The 18,923-nt window shown below is 48.4% G+C and overlaps 1 protein-coding gene across 2 annotated transcripts; it reads left to right on the forward strand.

Moving 5' to 3' along the window:
- The first annotated feature begins 95 nt into the window (after positions 1-95).
- Positions 96-13,120, forward strand: LOC101722521 (PRAME family member 12). Of its 2 annotated transcripts, none has more exons than XM_004845904.3 (4): positions 96-493; positions 10,993-11,333; positions 11,587-12,177; positions 12,362-13,120. In XM_004845904.3, exons 2-4 carry the CDS (start codon positions 11,017-11,019, stop codon positions 13,008-13,010), a joined length of 1,557 nt encoding a protein of 518 aa, XP_004845961.1. In that variant the 5' UTR covers positions 96-493; positions 10,993-11,016; the 3' UTR covers positions 13,011-13,120. The 2 variants fall into 2 exon arrangements, with proteins under 2 accessions (XP_004845961.1, XP_021114635.1); XM_021258976.2 differs by lacking the exon at positions 96-493 and adding an exon at positions 9,814-9,982.
- Positions 13,121-18,923: the final 5,803 nt, after the last annotated feature.

Below are 18,923 nucleotides of genomic sequence, written 5' to 3' on the forward strand. Positions count from 1 at the left end.
CCCCTCCCCCTTCCCCCGCGCCCGGCTTGCGCTGCCCAGGACTTCCGCCAGGGGGCGACGCGCGTGGCTCTCGGGAGCGATTCGCGGGCGCGGGCGCAAGCCCTGGTTCTCGGGGACGCGCTCTCTCCGCGCTAGCTCGGTGACCTCTTCGCACGGTGCGGGGGAGGGGGTGTCCAGCGAGTGCAGATGCGTCCCCGCCCCTGGCGCCCACCTTCGTCATTTATTTATTTGCCCGTTTTCTGTCGCTCTGTCTACCCCATATATAGCGAGAAGAAAAGGACTGCGTTCGTCGTCCACACTGTGTGTAGGGCACACAGTCGGCGCCGCAGGAACATTTATAGATGAATAACCCTCTCCCCGAGCCCCCCAAAGCAGCCTCACCTGCCAGGACCACCTTTCGGCCTGGCTCCCGATGACGTCACGTGTGTCTCCGCGTGGTCCATGTACCCCCACCTGACCTGGGGGGATCGGGCACAGAGGCTGAGAAAAAGCAGTAAGTTCTTTGGGAGATTCCTCCCCGCTCAGCCCCAGGACCCCGTCTCTTTCCTTAATACAGCAATTAATTATGTAATTATTTGTTCATTGTTTCCCCTGCTAGTTTGAGGGCTCCCAATGCCCAGGTTTTGTCTATCTTGTTTACTGCTGTATCCAAGAAGCTGGCATAGGTGCTCAATAAATAGTTACTCAATAAATAGGGCTAGTCCCCATCGCCCCATTACGTCTTGGCAAGAGCCCAGGTTTTTATTTTACTTTTGTATTTTCGGGGACCGGGGATCTAACTCGGGCCCTCGTGCTTGCAAAGCAGGCGGAACCACTGAGCTAAATCCCCTGCCCACCCCAGGTCTTATGGAAGTGCAGGCTGGAGGGTGACAACCACCACCCAGGGCGCCCCCTCTGCTGACCTGCAGCCCTTGTGGCTCTCCATGCCCCGCCTCAGTTTCTGTGGGTCTAAGGAGCAGATGGGGCAAGGATATCTGCAGAAGCTTTTGCCACCACGGGGATCCTGTCCTTCCGAGATGAGACACCAGATCTGTGCAGAGAAATGTGTGAAGTTTGAGAGCACCTCTTCCAACATCATATGGGCCCTGTCCAACTCAGACTCAGCTTATTGACCGTTCACTCTTTGCCAGGCTCTGAGCTCAGGGCTTTACCTCATTGCGACACTCAATCCAGCAAATTTATGAGGTGGCTACCATGATGATATAAGCTAGAAGAAATTCTTTTTTCTTTTTTTTTTTTTTTTTTCGGTACTAGGGATTGAACTCAGGACCTTGCACTTGCGAGGCAGGTAGAAGAAAAATTTTTGAGACAGGATCTCAGTATGTAGTTCAGGGTGGGCTTGAACTCATTGTGTAGCCCAGGCCAGCCTCGAACTCACAGTGATCCTCCTGCCTCAGGCTTCCAAATGCAGGGATCACAGGCATGTGGATTCTGTCTCAAAATTAAGAATTAAAAAATGACTGAAATGTAGCTCGGTGAGAATATACTGGGTTAAAGTCTCAGACTCGAGTAAAAAAATTACTAAAATGTGTGAGTTTCTGGATACCATGGCTCACACCTGTCACCTCACCACTCTAGACTGGGGCACCAGGATTTCGAGTTTGAATCCACCTTGGGCTCCATTGTAAATTCAAGGTGAGCCTTAACATAGTGAAATGCCGTGTCAATAAATCCAAAAAATGTGAACTATTGATGAGAAATTTATAGGAGCTGAAGAAAACAGGAGTATTCAAAGAATTAAAAAAACAAGAAAAAGAAAAATGTTTGAAAGTTAAACAACTTTATTTATTTATTTATTTATTGGGTTTTTTGACACAGGGCCCCACTATGTAGTCCAGGTTGGCTTTGAATGCACTAGGCAGCCCAGGCTGCCCTCAAACTTTTGGTGATCATCCTGCCTCAACCTCCTGAGTACTGAGATTATAGGCGTGCACCACCATGCCCAGCTTGAAAATTAAGCAACTTTGTGAAGACAGTGATGTCATCCAGCCCCAAAATGGAGCAAATATTTGTGCATCAAACATCACTGGCCTTTTTTTTTTTGAGACTGGGTCTTGCTATGAAGCCCAATCTGGCCTGGAACTTGCTCTGTTAGTCCAGGCTAGCCTCAAACTCCCGATCCTTGTGTCTCAGCTTTCCAGTGCTGGGAGAGCAGGTTCAGGCCACCACACTCTGATTGTCGCTGCATTTAACTATTCCTAACACACCTGGCCATCTCAGGGAGGGAAAAAAAGCACCATGAGGTGGACTGGTCCTTAGGGCTTGGGTCAGAGGCATTAGACCAGAGCCACAGAGAGACAGTGGGAGCTGGGAGCTTGGGGTGGCTTCCTCAATAGGACTCTGAGTGGCCCAGGACAGCTGACACTGTCTGGGATTTTCAGGAAAGGTCAGGGGGAAACTTTGAGACTGCTGTCAAGGCAGAGTTTAGGAATTAAAATGGGTGCCAGCATGGTGATGCACACCTATAATCCCAGGACTCTGGAGGCTGAGGCAGGAGGATCACCATGAGTTGGAGGCCAGCCTGGGCGACGTACATAGTGAGACTCTGTCTCAACCAACCCAAATAAATTTTTTTCAATAAGAAAAGCCTGGGCTGGGGATTTAGCTCAGTGGTGCCAACGCCTGCCTGGCAAGTGCACGGTCCCGAGTTTGATCTCCGGGACCAAAAAAAAAAATAGGAAGAGCCACCAAACAGATAATGGCAATTGTGCCACAGGGACAGTGTCCTTGGGGGCAAGGAGGGAGTTCAGGGTTCACTTGGCCCCAGAAGGTCAAGAGTGTTTCAGAAAGGATCAGCTCAGCCATTTTTTTTTTTTTTTTTTTTTTGGTACCGGGGATTGAACTCAGGTCCTTGAGCTTGTGCGGCAGGTGGTGAAACCACGGAGCTAAATCCCCGGGCCAGCTCAGCCATTTAAAAAAAAAATTTTATTTACTTTTTTGGTACCAGGGATCAAACTCAGGACCCTGCACTTGCCACGCAGACATGGTGCCACTGAGTTACATCCCTAGGCATGTTTAGCAAATTTTAAAGGGAAACTTCTGCTTACTCTGTGTGCGTGCTTGTGTGTAGGAAAGGGGGAGTGTCCAGGTTACTATATCTGCCTACAGGATCCCAAATCCTTTACCACACTTCTATTCCAACTGGTTATGTAAGAGGAACAATGTTTAGCCAGGGATTTCTCATAGAAAACTGCTTTAGTTCTACATGTGGAAAAAAGTCAATGTACAGAAAGCCCCAGGGGAGTACAGTATTTGGTGTCTGATCCTAGGGACTCTCTCAGCAAGACAAAATGATGGACATCAGAATGGGATAGTTAAGATCCTTTAAGCCACCCATGTGTGCTTTTGTTTGGTTTTGGGTTTTGCTTTTTGTTTTTTTGGTACTGGGGATCAAACTCAGGACCTTGTGCTTGCAAGGCAGGTGCCGTGCCACTGAGCTAAATCCCCAGCCCTGTTTAGTTTTGTTTTTAAGACAGGGTCTCACTATGCAGTTCAGGCTGGCCTCAAACTCCCAGCAGTCCTCTTGCTTCAGCCTCCCGAGGGCTGGGATTCCAGGTGTGGTCCACCATGCCTGGCCCAGGTGTGCTTTTACCATAAATTCCGTTAGCCCAGGAGAGGAACATTTAGCCCTCTATTGGAGCCCCTTTTTTTTTCTCTTTTTGTTTTTTTAAAACAGGGTCTCACTATGTAGTTCAAACTGGCCTTGAACTCACTATGTAGCCCAGACTGGCCTTGAACTACCAGCAATCCTCCTGCCTCAGCCTTCTGAGTGCCGGGATTACAGGTGTGTGCCACCACACCTGTCTCCCATTCAGTTTCTTAGCCTCATACAGACAAAAATCTTCCAGTCCTTCTATCTGATCCCTCAATAACAGGACGCTTGATTGATTGATTGAGACAGGGTTTTGTTATATAGTACAGGCTGGCCTTGACCTCACTAAAGAGCCCAGGCTGGCCTCAAACTCTTGGCAATCCTGGCTCAGCCTGCCGAGTGCTGGGATTAAAGGTATGCATCACCACGTCCAGTGTACATAGGTGGTTTTTGGGTTTTTTTTCTAGTACCGGGGATTGAACTCAGGACCTTGCACTTTCAAGGCAGGCAGTGGAACCACTGAGCTAAATCCCCAGCTCTACATAGGTGGTTTTAAGAATTCTTTCTTAGTGGTACTGCTGCCTGCCTAGCAAGCACAAGGTCCTGAGTTCAGTCTCCAGTACCAAAAAAAAAAAAAAAAAAATGAGTTCGATCCCCCGGTACTAAAACAAAAAAAGAATTCTTTCCTACCCCAGCAGGGCAATGCATGTCTAATAACTCAGCTACTCCAGAACTTGAGGCAGAAGGATTGCAAAATCAAGGCTAGCATGGCATTAGCAAAACCTTGTCTCAAAATAGAAAAATTTTTGAAACTCCAGATGTAGCTCAGTAGTAGAGCGCCCCTAGATTCAATCCCAGTACTGTAAAAATAAATAAATACATACATACATAAAGTCTTATAAATTTTAATGCAAAGTGCACTGAATTGATCAGTTTGCTTCTCAGCTTTGCCTCCTCTTTAACACCTTGCAAGACTAAATGTAAATGAGGACACGTCCGTGCTTTACGTTCATTCTGTACACAGCAAAGTGCGGTGACCCAGGGAAGGCGGCCGGCCTGCATTAGAAATGCACTTCCCTGCCGCCTGCCTCGAAGTGTAAGATCCTGAGTTCGATCCCCGGTACCAAAAAAAAAAAAGAAAAAAAAAAAGAAATGCACTTCCCTCTGCTCTCTCGGTAACAGGAGGGAAAGCAGGGACACAGGGCACGAACGCGAGTCAGTCTTGCGTGCTGCCACCATCTCCTCAGGATTCACCAGAACAGCAGCGTTGCCGCAGCCGGCGGGGTGGGAGGCGGCAGCGCGAGGTAGCCTTTGTCATTAAGATACGATTCCCCGAGGGACAAGCGCCCCCTGCTGGTGGCTCAGGCCCGATGAGCGCAGTTTTCACAAGCAAGGCTATTTTGTGCGGTAGATTTTTAAATAAACTGTTAGGGAGGTTGTTTTGTTTTGTTTAAAACAAGGTCTCACTCTGCAGTTCAGGCTAGCCTTGAACTCACTATATAGCCCAGGCCGGCCTCGAACTGGCGGCAACCCTCCTGCCTCTGCCTTCCCAGTGCTGGGATTACAGGCGTGTGCCACAATGCACAGCAAAATGTGCAGTTAGGAAAGGCTGCTTCAGTGCGAATACTGGTGTTGTGATTTATATGCATACTAAAGACATAAATGGCTTCTTAATGTTATAAAGGGTGCTAGACTTGGTGGAACCCTTCTGTAATAAGGATTGTGATTTACAGCTCAGCTTGGGCAAATTTAAGAGAACTACTCTCAAAAGATTTAACCAGTGGTGGTGCACGCCTGTAATCCCAGCACTCAGAGGCAGAGGCAGGATTGAAGATGAACTTGAACTACATAGTGAGACCTTGACTCAAAAAAAACCCCCTAAATAAATAAAATTAAAACAAGCCTTGAGATGTAGCTTAGTCCAAAAGCCCTGGGTCCAATTCTCTAGTACTGAAAATGAATAATTAAATAAGTTGTTGAATTGCCCAGGCTGAACTCCTTTCTCTCTTTTTTTTTTTGGTACTGGGGATTGAACTCAGGACCTTGCACTTGCAAGGCAGGCACCGGAACCACTAAGTTAAATCCCCAGCCCCAAGCTCCTTTCTTTTTTAGCCCCAATTTCTAATCCTCCTACCTCAGCCTCCTGGAGTGCTAGGATTACCAACCCTGCTTTTTTCAAATATTAAACCAAATTTGCATTTCAGTTTAATTCTCAGTTAATCCAATCTTGCATTCTTTTTTTTTTTTTTGGTGCCGGGGATCGAACCCGGTCCTTATGCTTTCTTGGCAGGCAGCAGAACCACTGAGCTAAATCCCCTGCCCAAATCTTGCATTCTTGATAAATTTTCAACCTTGGCCAGGTGTGGTGGCGCATGCCTGTAGTCCCAGCACCTGAGAGGCTGACACAGGAAGATCCTTGTGAGTTCCAGGCCAGCCTGGGCTACACAGGGAGTTCAAGGTCTGCCGGACCACGTAGTGAGATTCTGCCCCCCCCCCCACATGCATGCACAAAATTTAGCCCCTAAGCCAATCTCGCCTCCCCCTTGGTCCTCAGACCTTAGCAGGAATATCCTGTGAACCTAATGTTAAGACAGAAATGAAGCAGCTCTGCCAGCTCTCAGAACCCAACTTTGCATGTAGCCAGAAATCCAGACCTGAAGCAGAAGGTGTTTCTGGGTGTTTAGAGCACCCGGATTCACTACTTCTCAAAGAATGAGGATTTGGAGCTGGAACTTCAGCATTCTTCAGTGATTAATGATCACAGCCAGGCAAGGTGGTACACACCTATAATCCTATCATGGAGGAGACCAAGAGAGGTTGGAAAATCAGGGGTCAGCCTGAACTACAGAGCAGGAACCTGACCAAAAAATAAGCACCAGTAACCACAGTGGGAAAAAAATTCTTACAAGACACATTAAATAGACTGGGTGTGGTGGCACACGCCTGTGATCCCAGCACTTGGGAGGCTGAGGCAAGAGGATTGCTTCGAGTTCAAGGCCAGCCTGGACTAGAATATGTGTTTAAAGCCAGCCTGAACTGCATAGCGAAACCCTGTCTCAAACAGACAAAAGAAAAAAAAAAGACATTAAAAACAATTTGTGAGGCCAGTATGTACCTCAGAGGCACAGTGCCTGCCTGGCAAGTTCGAGGTCCTGAGTTTGATCCCTGGTACCAAAAACTCCCACAAAAACCAATTTGTGCATCTATTTTTATGAAGATTTTTTTGTTGTTTGCTGTTGTTTTTTAAAGCCCCAAAGTTGATATGATAGGAAAGGCTGGATACCATTTCAGGACTCAAACCTGTTTCTCGCTAATTTATGGTTTCGACACTGCTGTGGGCTGGGGATCCTCTCACAGAATAACCCAGACTCCACTGTGCAGGGCTCCAATTGTCCAAACTTGGCACAGGCCTGTTTCATAAAGGACAAACAAATCACTTAAAAACCCAAATGGAAAATGGTATAGAGTGACCCAAGGTAGATATTTTTACACAGTTTTTACTTAACCCATAAAATGGTTCCTATGTTTAGATTTAGTTTCCTCCATTATCTGAAATCCTTCTCTGCAATCTGTTTTTATTACACTTTTGTTGTGGCTCTGCAAGGTATTGATCGCTGGCCTTACTCCTGGGCAATATCCCCAGCCCTTTTTAAATTTTGAGATGGAATCTCCCTAAGTCACTAAATTACCCAGACTGGGCTCAAACTTGCGATTCTCCTGCCTCAGCCTCCCAGAGTGCTCAATACAGGCCTGGACCACCAATGCCAAACTTACTGTTTTGGTAATAGTCACAGTGCAAGTTTGTTAATCAAAAAAGAATGCCTTCTCAATTATACTTTAATGGTTTTACTCTTTTAGTGCTACTAATCTTTCAAGAGTTGAAAAAAAAGAGTTCACTGAATATTTTTTTCTGGTAGGAAAAGACATTTTCTCTATCATACTGACATATGATACATTTGTTCTCCAGTACTGGGGATCAAACTTAGGACCTCGTGCTTGCAAGGCAGGCATGGCACCACTGAGCTAAATCCCTGGTCCTACATTTGTTCTGTTTTGTTTTGAGACAGAGTCATGCTATGTAGCGCAGACTGGCCTCGCAGACTGGCCTCGAACTCACGGCGATCCTCCCACCTCAACCCGCCCCCAAGTGCTGTAAGTACAGATGTGAGCCACCACGCCTGGCAGTAAATAACTTTTTGTTTTTTAATTTGGAGACAGAGTCTCCCTAAGTCACAGGTCACCGGGCCTGGTACCCAACATGCTATCTTGGTGTCTCAGCCTCCCCCAGAGCTGGGATTACAGGGGGCCACACCACACCTGGCTCCAAGGTGATTTCTTTAGTGTACTCACCGCAAGCAGTACCCAAGGGTCCAGAGTCCTTGAGCTCCAACCCCAGCCCAAAAACATCTTCATGATGATTTGCATTATGTTCTAGCAGTGCAGCCTGTGATGTTGAAATTGGGCTCAATGCTCCTCCAAAAAAGAAGCATTCCTTCTATGCATGGTGGCAAATGCCTTTAATCCCAGCACTCAGGAAGCACGAGGCAGGATCACTCTGAGTTCGAGGCTCGCCTGGCTACACAGTGAGTTTAAGGCCAGCCTGGACTACATAGTGAGACCCTGTCTCAAAAAACAAAACAAACAAACAAACTATTAAAGGATTCAAAGGTACAAAGGGGTTCCATAGCTCTATTTTTCAAAAGCAAGGGAGTTTGTTGTTTTTTTTTCTGGTACCAGGGATCAAACTCGGGATCCTTGCATTTGCGAGGCAGGTGCCAGAACCACTGAGCTAAATCCCCAGCCCTAAAAGTAATGGAGTTTGTCCAAATACTCAGTGAGAATGTAGTTCATTGGAGAGGGCTGGTCTCGAATAGGGAAGGCCCTGGGTTCCGTCTCCAGTACTACAAAAAATGGATTCTCTCCTGGAGTTATAAAACAGTGTGGTGCTGCCTTGCTATTCTCAGTGTGAATAGATTCACGGAGATGTGTGGGTGTCTGTGTGTGCACATGTGCGTTGAAGTATTGGTGACTGAAGCCAGAGGTTTTGAACTGAGTTACGTCCCTGGCCCTTCTTTTATTTTCTGCTTTTGAGGGGCTTGTTTACTTGTTAAATTGCCCAACTTCACTTGCCTCTACTTGCCAGAGTGCTCCAATGACAGACAGCATGGCCCACCAGACCCTGCTCCGTCTTTGTTTTTTGTTTTTTTGGAGGTGAGGGTTTTTTTTGGTACCGGGGATCGAACTCTGGTCCTTGCACTTGCGCAGCAGGCTGTGAAACCACTGAACTAAATCCCCGGCCCTGAGGAGAGTTTTTTGTTTGTAGCACAGGCCAGATCCGAGCTCCTGTGTTCATGTGATCCTCCTGCCTCAGCTTCCAAAGTAGGTGTGACTGGGGCTTCAGGCCACTGAACCCTGATGTAGTGGTTAATCTTATTTTCTTTCTCAGATCATCTTATTAGTGTATGTTTGTAGTAGACAGTGTTTGCATTCCGTGTGGGCAGTGGCTCTATGTACATAGCACATCTTCATTCCTTTTCTCATCCCCTCTGGATACAGTGGTTCTAGCTCTGGAACACAGTCAAATTTGGATGTAGCCAAAGATCCCCCACCCCACTCCCTCTTTTTTTTAGAGACAGTCTTGCTGTGTAGTTCACACTGTCCTTGAGTTCACTATGTAGCCCAGACTGGACTCAAATTCCCCAGCGATCCTCCTGCCTCAGCCTCCTCGATGCTGGGATTTTAGCCGTGTGCCGCCCCCACACCCACCTAAAGATCCTCAGGGATCATTCCTGTCTAAGTCAGAACCAGATTAATCCCTTTCGCCCCCACACCCACCTAAAGATCCTCAGGGATCATTCCTGTCTAAATCAGAACCAGATTAATCCCTTTCGCCCCCACACCCACCTAAAGATCCTCAGGGATCATTCCTGTCTAAATCAGAACCAGATTAATCCCTTTCGTGTTCCACACTCACAACTGTGACACCCACACATTAATAAAATGGAATCTGTATTTGTAGCGTGAATTAAGGACTGAATGCTTGCTTTGAACTCTTTTCCTGAATCCTTCCCCATTCCCGCCCAGATCTGCTAAACCGATCAAGGTAGAGAAAGCCATAATAGGATTAATAAGGTGGGGAGCGAAACATCCAATCAGGCATCAGGGTGGGGCTGAAACATCCATCCAATCAGGCATCAGGGTGGGGGCTGAAACATCCAATCAGGCATCAGGGTGTGATGGGAGGGAGGAGCTGAAAAGAGGGAGTTGAGGTTCACAGGGGGGATAAAAGCTGGAGGGGCCAAGGAGGGGAACTTACTCCTGGAGCCTCCAGTCCCCACCTGGCCCTTCTGGGATCTCGGAGTGCCCTGCCTGCGCCTGCCTCTGCATCTGGTAAGCCCCTGCCCTCCCTGAGGTCCCTGCCTGCAGCCCTCACCAGGGTTCCCTGGGGTCAGGGGTCTAGGAGCACAGAGGGTTTCATGATTTCTCTCTCTTCACATGATCAGGTTGGGGTGTTTATAGTTTTTGCTTTGCTTTGGTTTTTTTTTAGTTTATTTTTATTTTTATTTTTTGGAGATAGAGTCTCACTATGTAGTCCAGGCTGGCCTTGAACTCACTATATATCCCAGGCTGGTCTCAAACTCTTAGGGATCCTCCTGCCTCAGCCTCTGGAGTGCTAGGAATACAGGCGTGTGCTACCATATCCCACTTGCTTTGTTTTTTGAGACAGGGTCTCGACATTTAGTTCAGGCTGGCCTTGAACTCACTATAGAGCCTGGGCTGGCCTGGAATTTGTATCACTCCTCCAGCCTCAGCCTCTCAAGTGCCGAGATTACAGGAGTGGGTCAGCAAGCCCAGCTAGGGACAATATTTGAAAAGCGGAGATTTTATTTCCATTGCAGAGTTAGCGTTTTTCTTAATTCCCCCATGTTCCATAAAAATGTTACACAGCTTTTATAAACTTTCCTAAAGGAAAACCACAGCACCTGTTTTACAGGGTCTCCCTAAGCTCTCTACGCCAGGCTCAAGTTAGGCCAGAGATGGAAAGGCAGCTGGGTGGGAGGCATTTCCAGAGCTATTATTCTGGCGCCTCAGAGCAATGATCAGAAACCTTTCCCATAGAGTGGGGTGGGGCGGGGCTTCAACAACCCTCAGAACCCACTTCCCAGCAGGCCTGGACCCCAGAGGGTTGGGGCTTGGAAGTGGGTGGGAGCTTGAAGTCCTGCTCCCCACAGGGCCAGGGCATGGCTTTGTGGCCACCTAGGTCAGGGAGAAATCCAGAATGAACTGAGATGTCACCCACCATAGCAGACCAGGGGCTTTGGCCCTGAGCTGATCTGGATGGGTCAGAAGGGGTCTCTTGAGCTGGGTCTCAACACATGCCTCTTCCTGGCCATCCCCAGGACCCTTCTTGCAGATCTGACAGGATGGAGACACAGAGAGCCCCGACAGTGGAGGAACTGCTCGGGCAGAGGCTTCTACGGAACGTAGCCCCCAACATGCTGGATGACCTGCCTCTCCTGATCTCCCCGGAACTGTTCAAGGAGGCCTTCACTGGGGGACATGTTGAGGTCCTGAAGGCCATGGTGCAGGCCTGGCCTTTCCCCTGCCTCCCTCTGGGGGCCCTGATGAAGATGAGGAGACTGGAGACCTCCCACACTGAGCTGGGAGAAGAAAACCTGCAGCCCTTCAAGGCCGTGCTGGCTGGGCTGGATGCACTGCTGGCCCTGAAGGATCCCTCCAGGTGAGGGGACCCAGGGATCCTGGAGGGGGGTGCTGGGGGGCTCGGGAAGGGCCATGGGGGTCGGGAGGGTGGGCGCTGCAGGTTGGGGCAGCCGCTGAGGCTGTGAGCCAGGAGGATCACAGAGGCCTTGGCTGATGCTGAGGAAGGAAAAAGTAGGGGAGCAGCTGATGTCTAAAAAGGGAGAGAGCAGCACAGGTTGGAAGTTGGGTCTCTGCCTCCATTCTCAGACTGCTTCCTGTTTCACCCACCGCAGGTGGCAACTGAAAGTGCTAGACCTTCGAGATGTGCACGGGGACTTCTGGTCCAGAGGCCCCGGAGCAGTTACCGACACCCTCGAGGCAGAAGCCGGGGAGAAGAAAGCAGGCGAGGCAGAGCCAGGCATGGAGGCGCAGCCGGCCTTGAGAGTACTGGCGCATCTCTGCCTCGAGGCTCCCGGTGCATCCGGGGTTCAGGGGGACGGATCCCAGGGCTGCCTCTTGGAGTGGGCCGGGAAGAGGACAGCCGCCGTCCACTTGTGCTGTGAGAAGGTGACGATCGAGTCCAGCAACGCCCGCACTGTCCTGAGGCTGCTGTGCGCGGTGCAGCTGGACTCCGTCCGCGAGCTGGTGGTGCACAGCAGCTGGAATCGGGACGGCACGAGAGAGTTTTTCCGCGAGCTCACGAAGATGACCAACCTGCAAACGTTTCACTTCAGTAGCCTGAGTCCACGCCGGTTCCCTTCCCACTCGAAAAACAAGCGGTACTCGCGCCTGTACGCGACGCACCTGGCACAGCTGCAGGGGCTGCGCGAGTTCCACGTGGACGACGTCTTCTTCCTGCGCGGACGTCTGCACAAGATCCTCAGGTGAGTGGCTGGCCCTGCCCTACCTGCGTGCCAGGAATCTTAGAGGGCGTCTGCTGCGGGCGGCTGTGGTGCCGAGGGGGTGACGCGTGGGGCCCAAAGCGAGGCAGGCGTAACCACCACGCGAAGGGAAGGCCAGTCTGGGAAGGGCCTTGCAGAGGAGGTCACTCTGCTCTCCTCTCTCCAGGAGCGCCACCCCGCTGGAGTCCCTCTCCTTGAGCTCCAGCCCGCTGAGGGAAGGGGACTTGCTGCATCTGACCTTTAACCCCACCATGAGCCAGCTAAAGCACCTGCTCCTGAGGAAGTTCTCCATGAAACTCTTCAGCCGTGAAGTCCTCCCACTGCTGCTCGAACAAGCGGCCGGCACCCTGGAGACCCTGGCCCTGGAGCACTGTGAGCTCACCAACGCCAAGCTCCTCGCCATCCTGCCCGCCCTCAGCCTCTGCTCCCGGCTCCAGACTTTCAGTTGCTATGGCAACCACATCTCCCTAGGCGTCCTGCAGAAGCTGCTGCGAGTGACCCTGGGGCTCAGCCAAATCACCCAGGGCCTGTACCCCGCCCCTCGGGAGAGCTATGAGGCCAAGTGTGTGAGCCAGTTTGTGTGCCCTGAGCAGTTTCCCTGGGTCCGTGAGAGACTGACGCCGCTACTCAAGGACATCAGGCCATCCCTGAGGGTCCGCATCTGTACCTACTCCTGTGATTCCTGCACCATGTGCCAGTTCTACAGCCTGGAGCCCACGGGAAGCTGGGAAATCACACAGGAGTGTCGCTATGGAACTCGCCTTCAGTGTCAGAACTGTGTCCACCCCGAGTTGGGTACCTGTAACCAAAGTTAGTCTCGCGTGGATGATTGTCAAGACGTGGGCCACACGAAGGGAAGCTTTGGGGAAAGTGCTTTTCCTTTGTTATTTTAATGTAATACAAATAAATATCGATGAAGAAAATATTAAAAATCCCTCTTCTTATTTCTATGAAAAATAAAACTTTATAACAAAATAATCAGAGAATAGCAATAGTACACTGTACTGTAATCTTAGAAGAATGGCCAAAATGTTACTCAGAGGACAAGTCACAGATTAAAAAAAAGTCTTACAAAGAATTAACTGATAAAGGCAGAAAACTCTCTTCAAAGAACAGAGAAACTAGTACTATAAATGAAACATTAACATATGTGTTCAAACATTTTTGAAACAACAGGGTAGATAATTGGAATTATTTGGACTTCTCTCTGCTTCCTATTTTGTTTTTTGCTCTATGTACATATATAATTTATATATATTGAATTTTAGATATATTTTATCTTATTAGACACCATGTGACATTTAAGATTGTGTGCCTTATTTAACATTAGGTTCTCATTTCTGTGCTTCATGAACAAAGACTCAATTTCCCAGTTTATGTATTTATTTATTCACATATTTTTTCATTTCTTTATATTAATGTACGTTTGCCATATGTAACAACTGCATTCATTTTGGCTAGGGGAGCATTTTCCCTGTGGCACAGGGAATTGAACTCGGGACCTTCACACTGCACTACATCCCCAGCTCTTTTTATATCTTTTTTTTTTTTTTGGTACCAGTGATTGAACTCAGGATCTTGTGCTTGTGAGGCAGGTGCGGTGCCACTGAGCTAAATCCCTAGCCCTATATCTTATTTTTATTTTTATTTTTTAAATTTTCATTTTTATCAGTACATGTTTGCACAACATAATGATCACATTCATCATGAGGAACTGTTGCATGTACAGAACACATCTTAATTCATTTGAGGCCCCATTCCCTTCTCCTCCCATGTTTTGGTCCTCTTCCATTTGCACAAGTTTATTTCTTTTAATTTTGAGACAGTCTCACTAAGGAGCTAAGTTGCCCCAGGTGTGCTCAAATTTACCATCCTCCTGCCTCAGCCTCAGAGTGGGGATTACAGCCGTGTACCAACATGTCCACTGGTTTTCAAGTTTTGTCCTCAGGATTTTCCGTTGTGTGGAGGAAAAACAGGCATTGGGTTGTTTGTAGTCTAGGGGATCAACCACAGGATCTTGTGGCATCAAAACATGGTGGCACCCTTCTCTCAGGACCTCTGTGACCTCCATGCTTACTTCTTTTGTTTGTTTTTTTTGTTTTGTTTTTGAGACAGGGTCTTGCTATATAGTCCAGGCTGGCCTTGAACTCACTGTGTAGCCCAGGCTGGTTTTGAACTCCCAGCAATCCTCCTGTCTCAGCCTCTAGAGTACTGGGATTATAGGGGTGTACCACCACGCCTGGCTATCACTTTTAAAAATTTGTTCTAGGCCCAGGGATTTAGCTCAGTGATTCTACCACCTGCCTCGAAGCCGCAAGGACCTGAGTTTGATCCCCAGTACCAAAAAAAAAAAAATTGTTCTACAGATCAATGGGTTTCATTCTAACAGATTCCTACATGCATATAACATACTTAATCATTTTCACCCCCTTCACCCCCTTGCCCTGCATCCCCTTAGTTTCACATTTTGGAGGTTTTGATGTGTGTGATATTTATTTTACTCATATATATCCCCCATTACCTGCCATCCCACACTTCTCTCCCCTTATTCCCTTCCTCTCATCTAATAGTAGCCCTCCTTTTATTTTCTCATCATCTTTTTTAGATTCCACACATCAGGGAGAACACAATGCTGCTCCTTGGAGTGCACCCCGAGGACCCAAAGCCTCTGCCCCTCAATCCTCCTGGATCAGAACCCACTGCATTTTTTTCTTTCACAGTACTGGGAATGGAACCCAGGGGCTTCACACTGAGCTACATCACCAATCCTTTTTCTTTTGAGACAGAGTCTCATTAAATTGCTAAATGGCCCAGGCTGAACTTGAACTTGTGATCCTCCTGTTTCAGCCTCCCAGAGTGCTGTGATTACAGGGGTGCACTGCCACACCTGGCTCACAACCCACACTTTAAGCTGCCCGGTGACTTGTTGAGACCACTGTTTTAGGGACTGGTGAAGACTGACAGAGATGCTGAGTATTACACATAATGAAGATAACAGAATCTGCCATAGGACAGGCCTCCTGATGTATTTTTTGAATGCATGAGTAAGCCGTAGGTTTAGATGAGCTCATTCCCACTTTACACCAGAGGAAACCAAAGTTCAGAGGCCCATCCCATCTGCTCATCAAATAAGTAAAATGCCATGGTGCCAGGCATCGCTGGGCAAAAACAGAGATGGTGAAGCTGACAATGATGACTGAAAATGTAGGAGAGAACAAGCACTGAGGGAAACAGGAATGGGAGAAGAACAGGGAGGGAGAAGACAAGATCAACTAACTGGGAAAGGCTCCCAAGAGAGCTCTGGAGGGGCATTCTGTACAAGGACTGTAATCCCAGCACTCTGCAAGGCTGAGGCAGGGAGGTTACAAATTCAAGTCCAGCCGGGGCAATTTACTTATCTAATGAGACTCAGCCTCAGAGTAAAAAGCAAACCAAGGGCCAGGGATTTAGCTCAGTGGTTCCACTGCCTGCCTTGAAAGTGCAAGGTCCTGAGTTTGATCCCCGGTACCAAAAAAAAAAAAAAAACAGAAACAAAAAGGGCAGGAGATGTAGCTCAGTGCAAAGGCCCTGAGTTCAACCCCCACCACTGAAATGAAAAAAAAATCTGACAGGGTAAGGAAAGTTGAAAGATTTGGGAATAAGCAAAAGAGATTACTGGCTTTGCTTTCAGTGACAAGCTAGAGCCCTGGGATTATCTAGTTCTTGCGTGGATTAAAGGCTCTTCTTTGTCCTTAGGCTATTTTACAACTCTGTACAGAGTGGATAAAAGATAGCAGTGCAAGGGATCCTTATCTACATACCTGAAAATAAATTCTGTCCCATGCAGGGCTGCCTCCCACTCCTGCAGAAAATCCACGTTTACACTCATTTGGAAATACATTTCAACATTGCTTTACTCCAGATAAACATGTAGTTCTTTGTCTTTTTAAAAAACAAATTGTGGCATCTGCCTGATTCCCTTATTAATTAATGAGCTAGGTCTGGTGTAGTGTTGTATGCTTATAATCCCAGCACTTGGGAGGCTGAGGCAGAAGGATTGCTGAGAGTTCAAGGCCAGTCTGAACTACATCGTGAGATGCTGTCTCAAACAAACAAACAAACAAACAAACATTAATGAGTTAAATGTAATCTTTGACATATATTCATTTTATGTCAGGATGAGAGTCAATGTTAACTTTCTTCTCTTCCTTTCTTTCTCTCTCTCCTTCCCTCCCTCCCTCCTTCAGTATTAGGGATTGAATCCAGGGCCTCCAAACTGAGCTACATCCCTGGCCCCTTTTTTATTTTTTATTTTGAGACAGAGTCTTGCTAAATCACTACCGTTGCCCAGGCTGGGCTTCAACTTGTGATCGTCCTGCCTTGGTGGTGAGTTTGAGGCCAGCCTGAACTACAAAGGCCGACCCTGTTTCAAACCAACATCATCAACAAAATCACCATTCAAACCCCTCCCCCTTCTTCCTCCCCTCTGACAAAACTTGGCAGGGGCCCTGCCAGGGGCAGGCACACATTTGATCACTTTCAGTTCTTCGAAGGTGAAAGAGGCACAGAAGCTGTGACTTGCTGGGCGAGGGCTGTCTTGCAGACCTGAAGGCCATCTTGCTTGGCCTGGTGCTCCAGAGCCAGGTCTAAGGGGTGTGTGGGTGGCCCCAAAGCCACAGCTTCCCTGTCACTTGGTGGTATGTTTATTCTCAACCACTGGGTCTGGGGCACCAGAAGATGGCGAGAACATCCTCAAGGTGGCCAGGTCAGGCCCAGCGAGCACTGGCTCAGATGGACAGTGGTCACTGAGAAGGTAATGGTAACAGCATCTGTGTCTTTGGAGGCTGGCAGTGCAGCCTGGCCTGGCCCAGGAGGTGCAGGCTGCTTCTCAGAATGGCCCAGGCCTCCATCCCATGGTCTTCTGCAGTCTGTCCAGGCAGCGGACCAGCAGGACATGGCCACAGCTGTGCCAGTTCCAGGGCCTGTTCTTATGGGTGCCACTCAAGCTGGAGAAGCCACGGGGCTATGGGAGTAGGGCCTGTGCGGCCTCCTAGTGTAGGCACCACAGGAAGGACAGGAAACAAAGGCATCTCATGGAGGTGGAGGCTGTGGGAGACCACGCTGGCATCGCTGCCCTTAGCCCCAGGAGGGGTGCACAGAAGCATGCTAGGCCCAAGCTGCATTTTGCAGCATTTTGGTCAAAGAGTGGAGATGGTAGGAGAGGGAGTGTTGGGGCATTGGGTATTGGTTCTGGGGGGGCCCATGACCTGAAGGCTCTGTGCCCGGGCTCCTGCCCCTGGCCATGGAGCTGCACTCTGGCCACAGGCCCACCATAAGTGACCCTCTGGACCAAGTGCTTCCTGTCTTCTGAGCCTGGTTGTTTTGAAACAATCAATGGTAGCACAAAAGATCAGGATGTGAGCTACTGTCAGTGAGGGACAGGAAGCCATCAACAGTGACACCTCAATGTCCTCACGTGACTTGGTCTTGTCTATGTGGCCTTTGCAAGGGGCTGACGCACAGCTTCCAGTCTCTTGAGGGAGAGGATGTTTAAATTCCATGGAGACCAAGCTGTTGAACTTGGCTGCTCTGCTACTCTCCTGCTTCCTCCTCCTCCTCCTCCTCCACAGCTCATGTAGACCTTCCACTGCATTGGCATCCACATCACTGGCCACTGGCAACTCTGTCCTTCAAGTACTTGAGCAAAACCTTGCACCTTTCCCACTGCTTACGATACTGAAGTTCCATTTTGAAAATCAGTACTGATAGATGACCATGATAAAGTCAGCCCATTTCTTCCCAGACTCTGGAGTTTACTTTTTAATTAATTGTGTTCTTTCTGCTAAGTTATTAACCTCTTGGCCTAAAGCTTAGTTTTCTCTGTAAAGGGCTGGGGGTTTGGCTCAGTGGTTTCGCTGCCTGCTGCGCAAGTGGAAGGATCTGAGTTCGATCCCCAGCACCAAAAAAAAAAAAAATTACCTATAGTTTTCTCTGTAAAAAGGCATAATACAGGTCATAATCCCTTGTTGCATTCTTTAAAATGATACTTAAATCATTTGGCAGCAAAAACTAGCATGCTAGGCAAGTTCTCTACTCCTGAGCTACATCTCTAGCCCCCAATCCCTGATTTATTTATTTGTGTGTGTGTTTTTCTTTTTTTTTTTGTACCAGGATCAAACTCAGGTCCTTGCGCTTGCACAGCAGGTGGTGAAACCACCGAGCTAAATCCCCAGCCCTCTGTGTTTTGTTTTTTTTTTTGGTACCGGGGATCGAACTCGGGTCTTTACGCTTTCGAGGCAGGTGACGGAACTACTGGGCTAAATCCCCGGCCCATGTTTTTTGAGACAGGCTCTCACTATGTAGTTCAGGGTTGCCTTGAACTATGTAGCCCAGGCTGGCCTCAAACTCCCAGTGATCCTCCTGCCTCAGCCTCCCAAGTCCTGGGATCCCAGGCATGCACCACCACGCCTGGCCCCAAATCCCTATTTTATTTTGTATTTTTGGGGTTTTTTTGGTACCGGGGATCGAACTCGGGTCCTTGCGCTTGTGCAGCAGGCGGTGAAACCACTGAGCTAAATCTCCATGTCCTTTTTAGATGGTCAATGTTTCTTCAGTGGGTTTAATCATGCAAGAAACTTTGGAAAGATAAGTTCTTAATTGAAACCAGGTCCCAGTCCATAATGAAAGAGTCTATTAAAAACAGTTCCTTCCCTGATATCATTGGGGTGTAGGTTATGGAAGCCAGGAAT

Source organism: Heterocephalus glaber, unplaced genomic scaffold (genome assembly GCF_053883595.1).
Source record: "Heterocephalus glaber isolate CG9 unplaced genomic scaffold, H.glaber_assembly_v1.0 deba00001444, whole genome shotgun sequence".
Taxonomy (NCBI): domain Eukaryota; kingdom Metazoa; phylum Chordata; class Mammalia; order Rodentia; family Bathyergidae; genus Heterocephalus; species Heterocephalus glaber.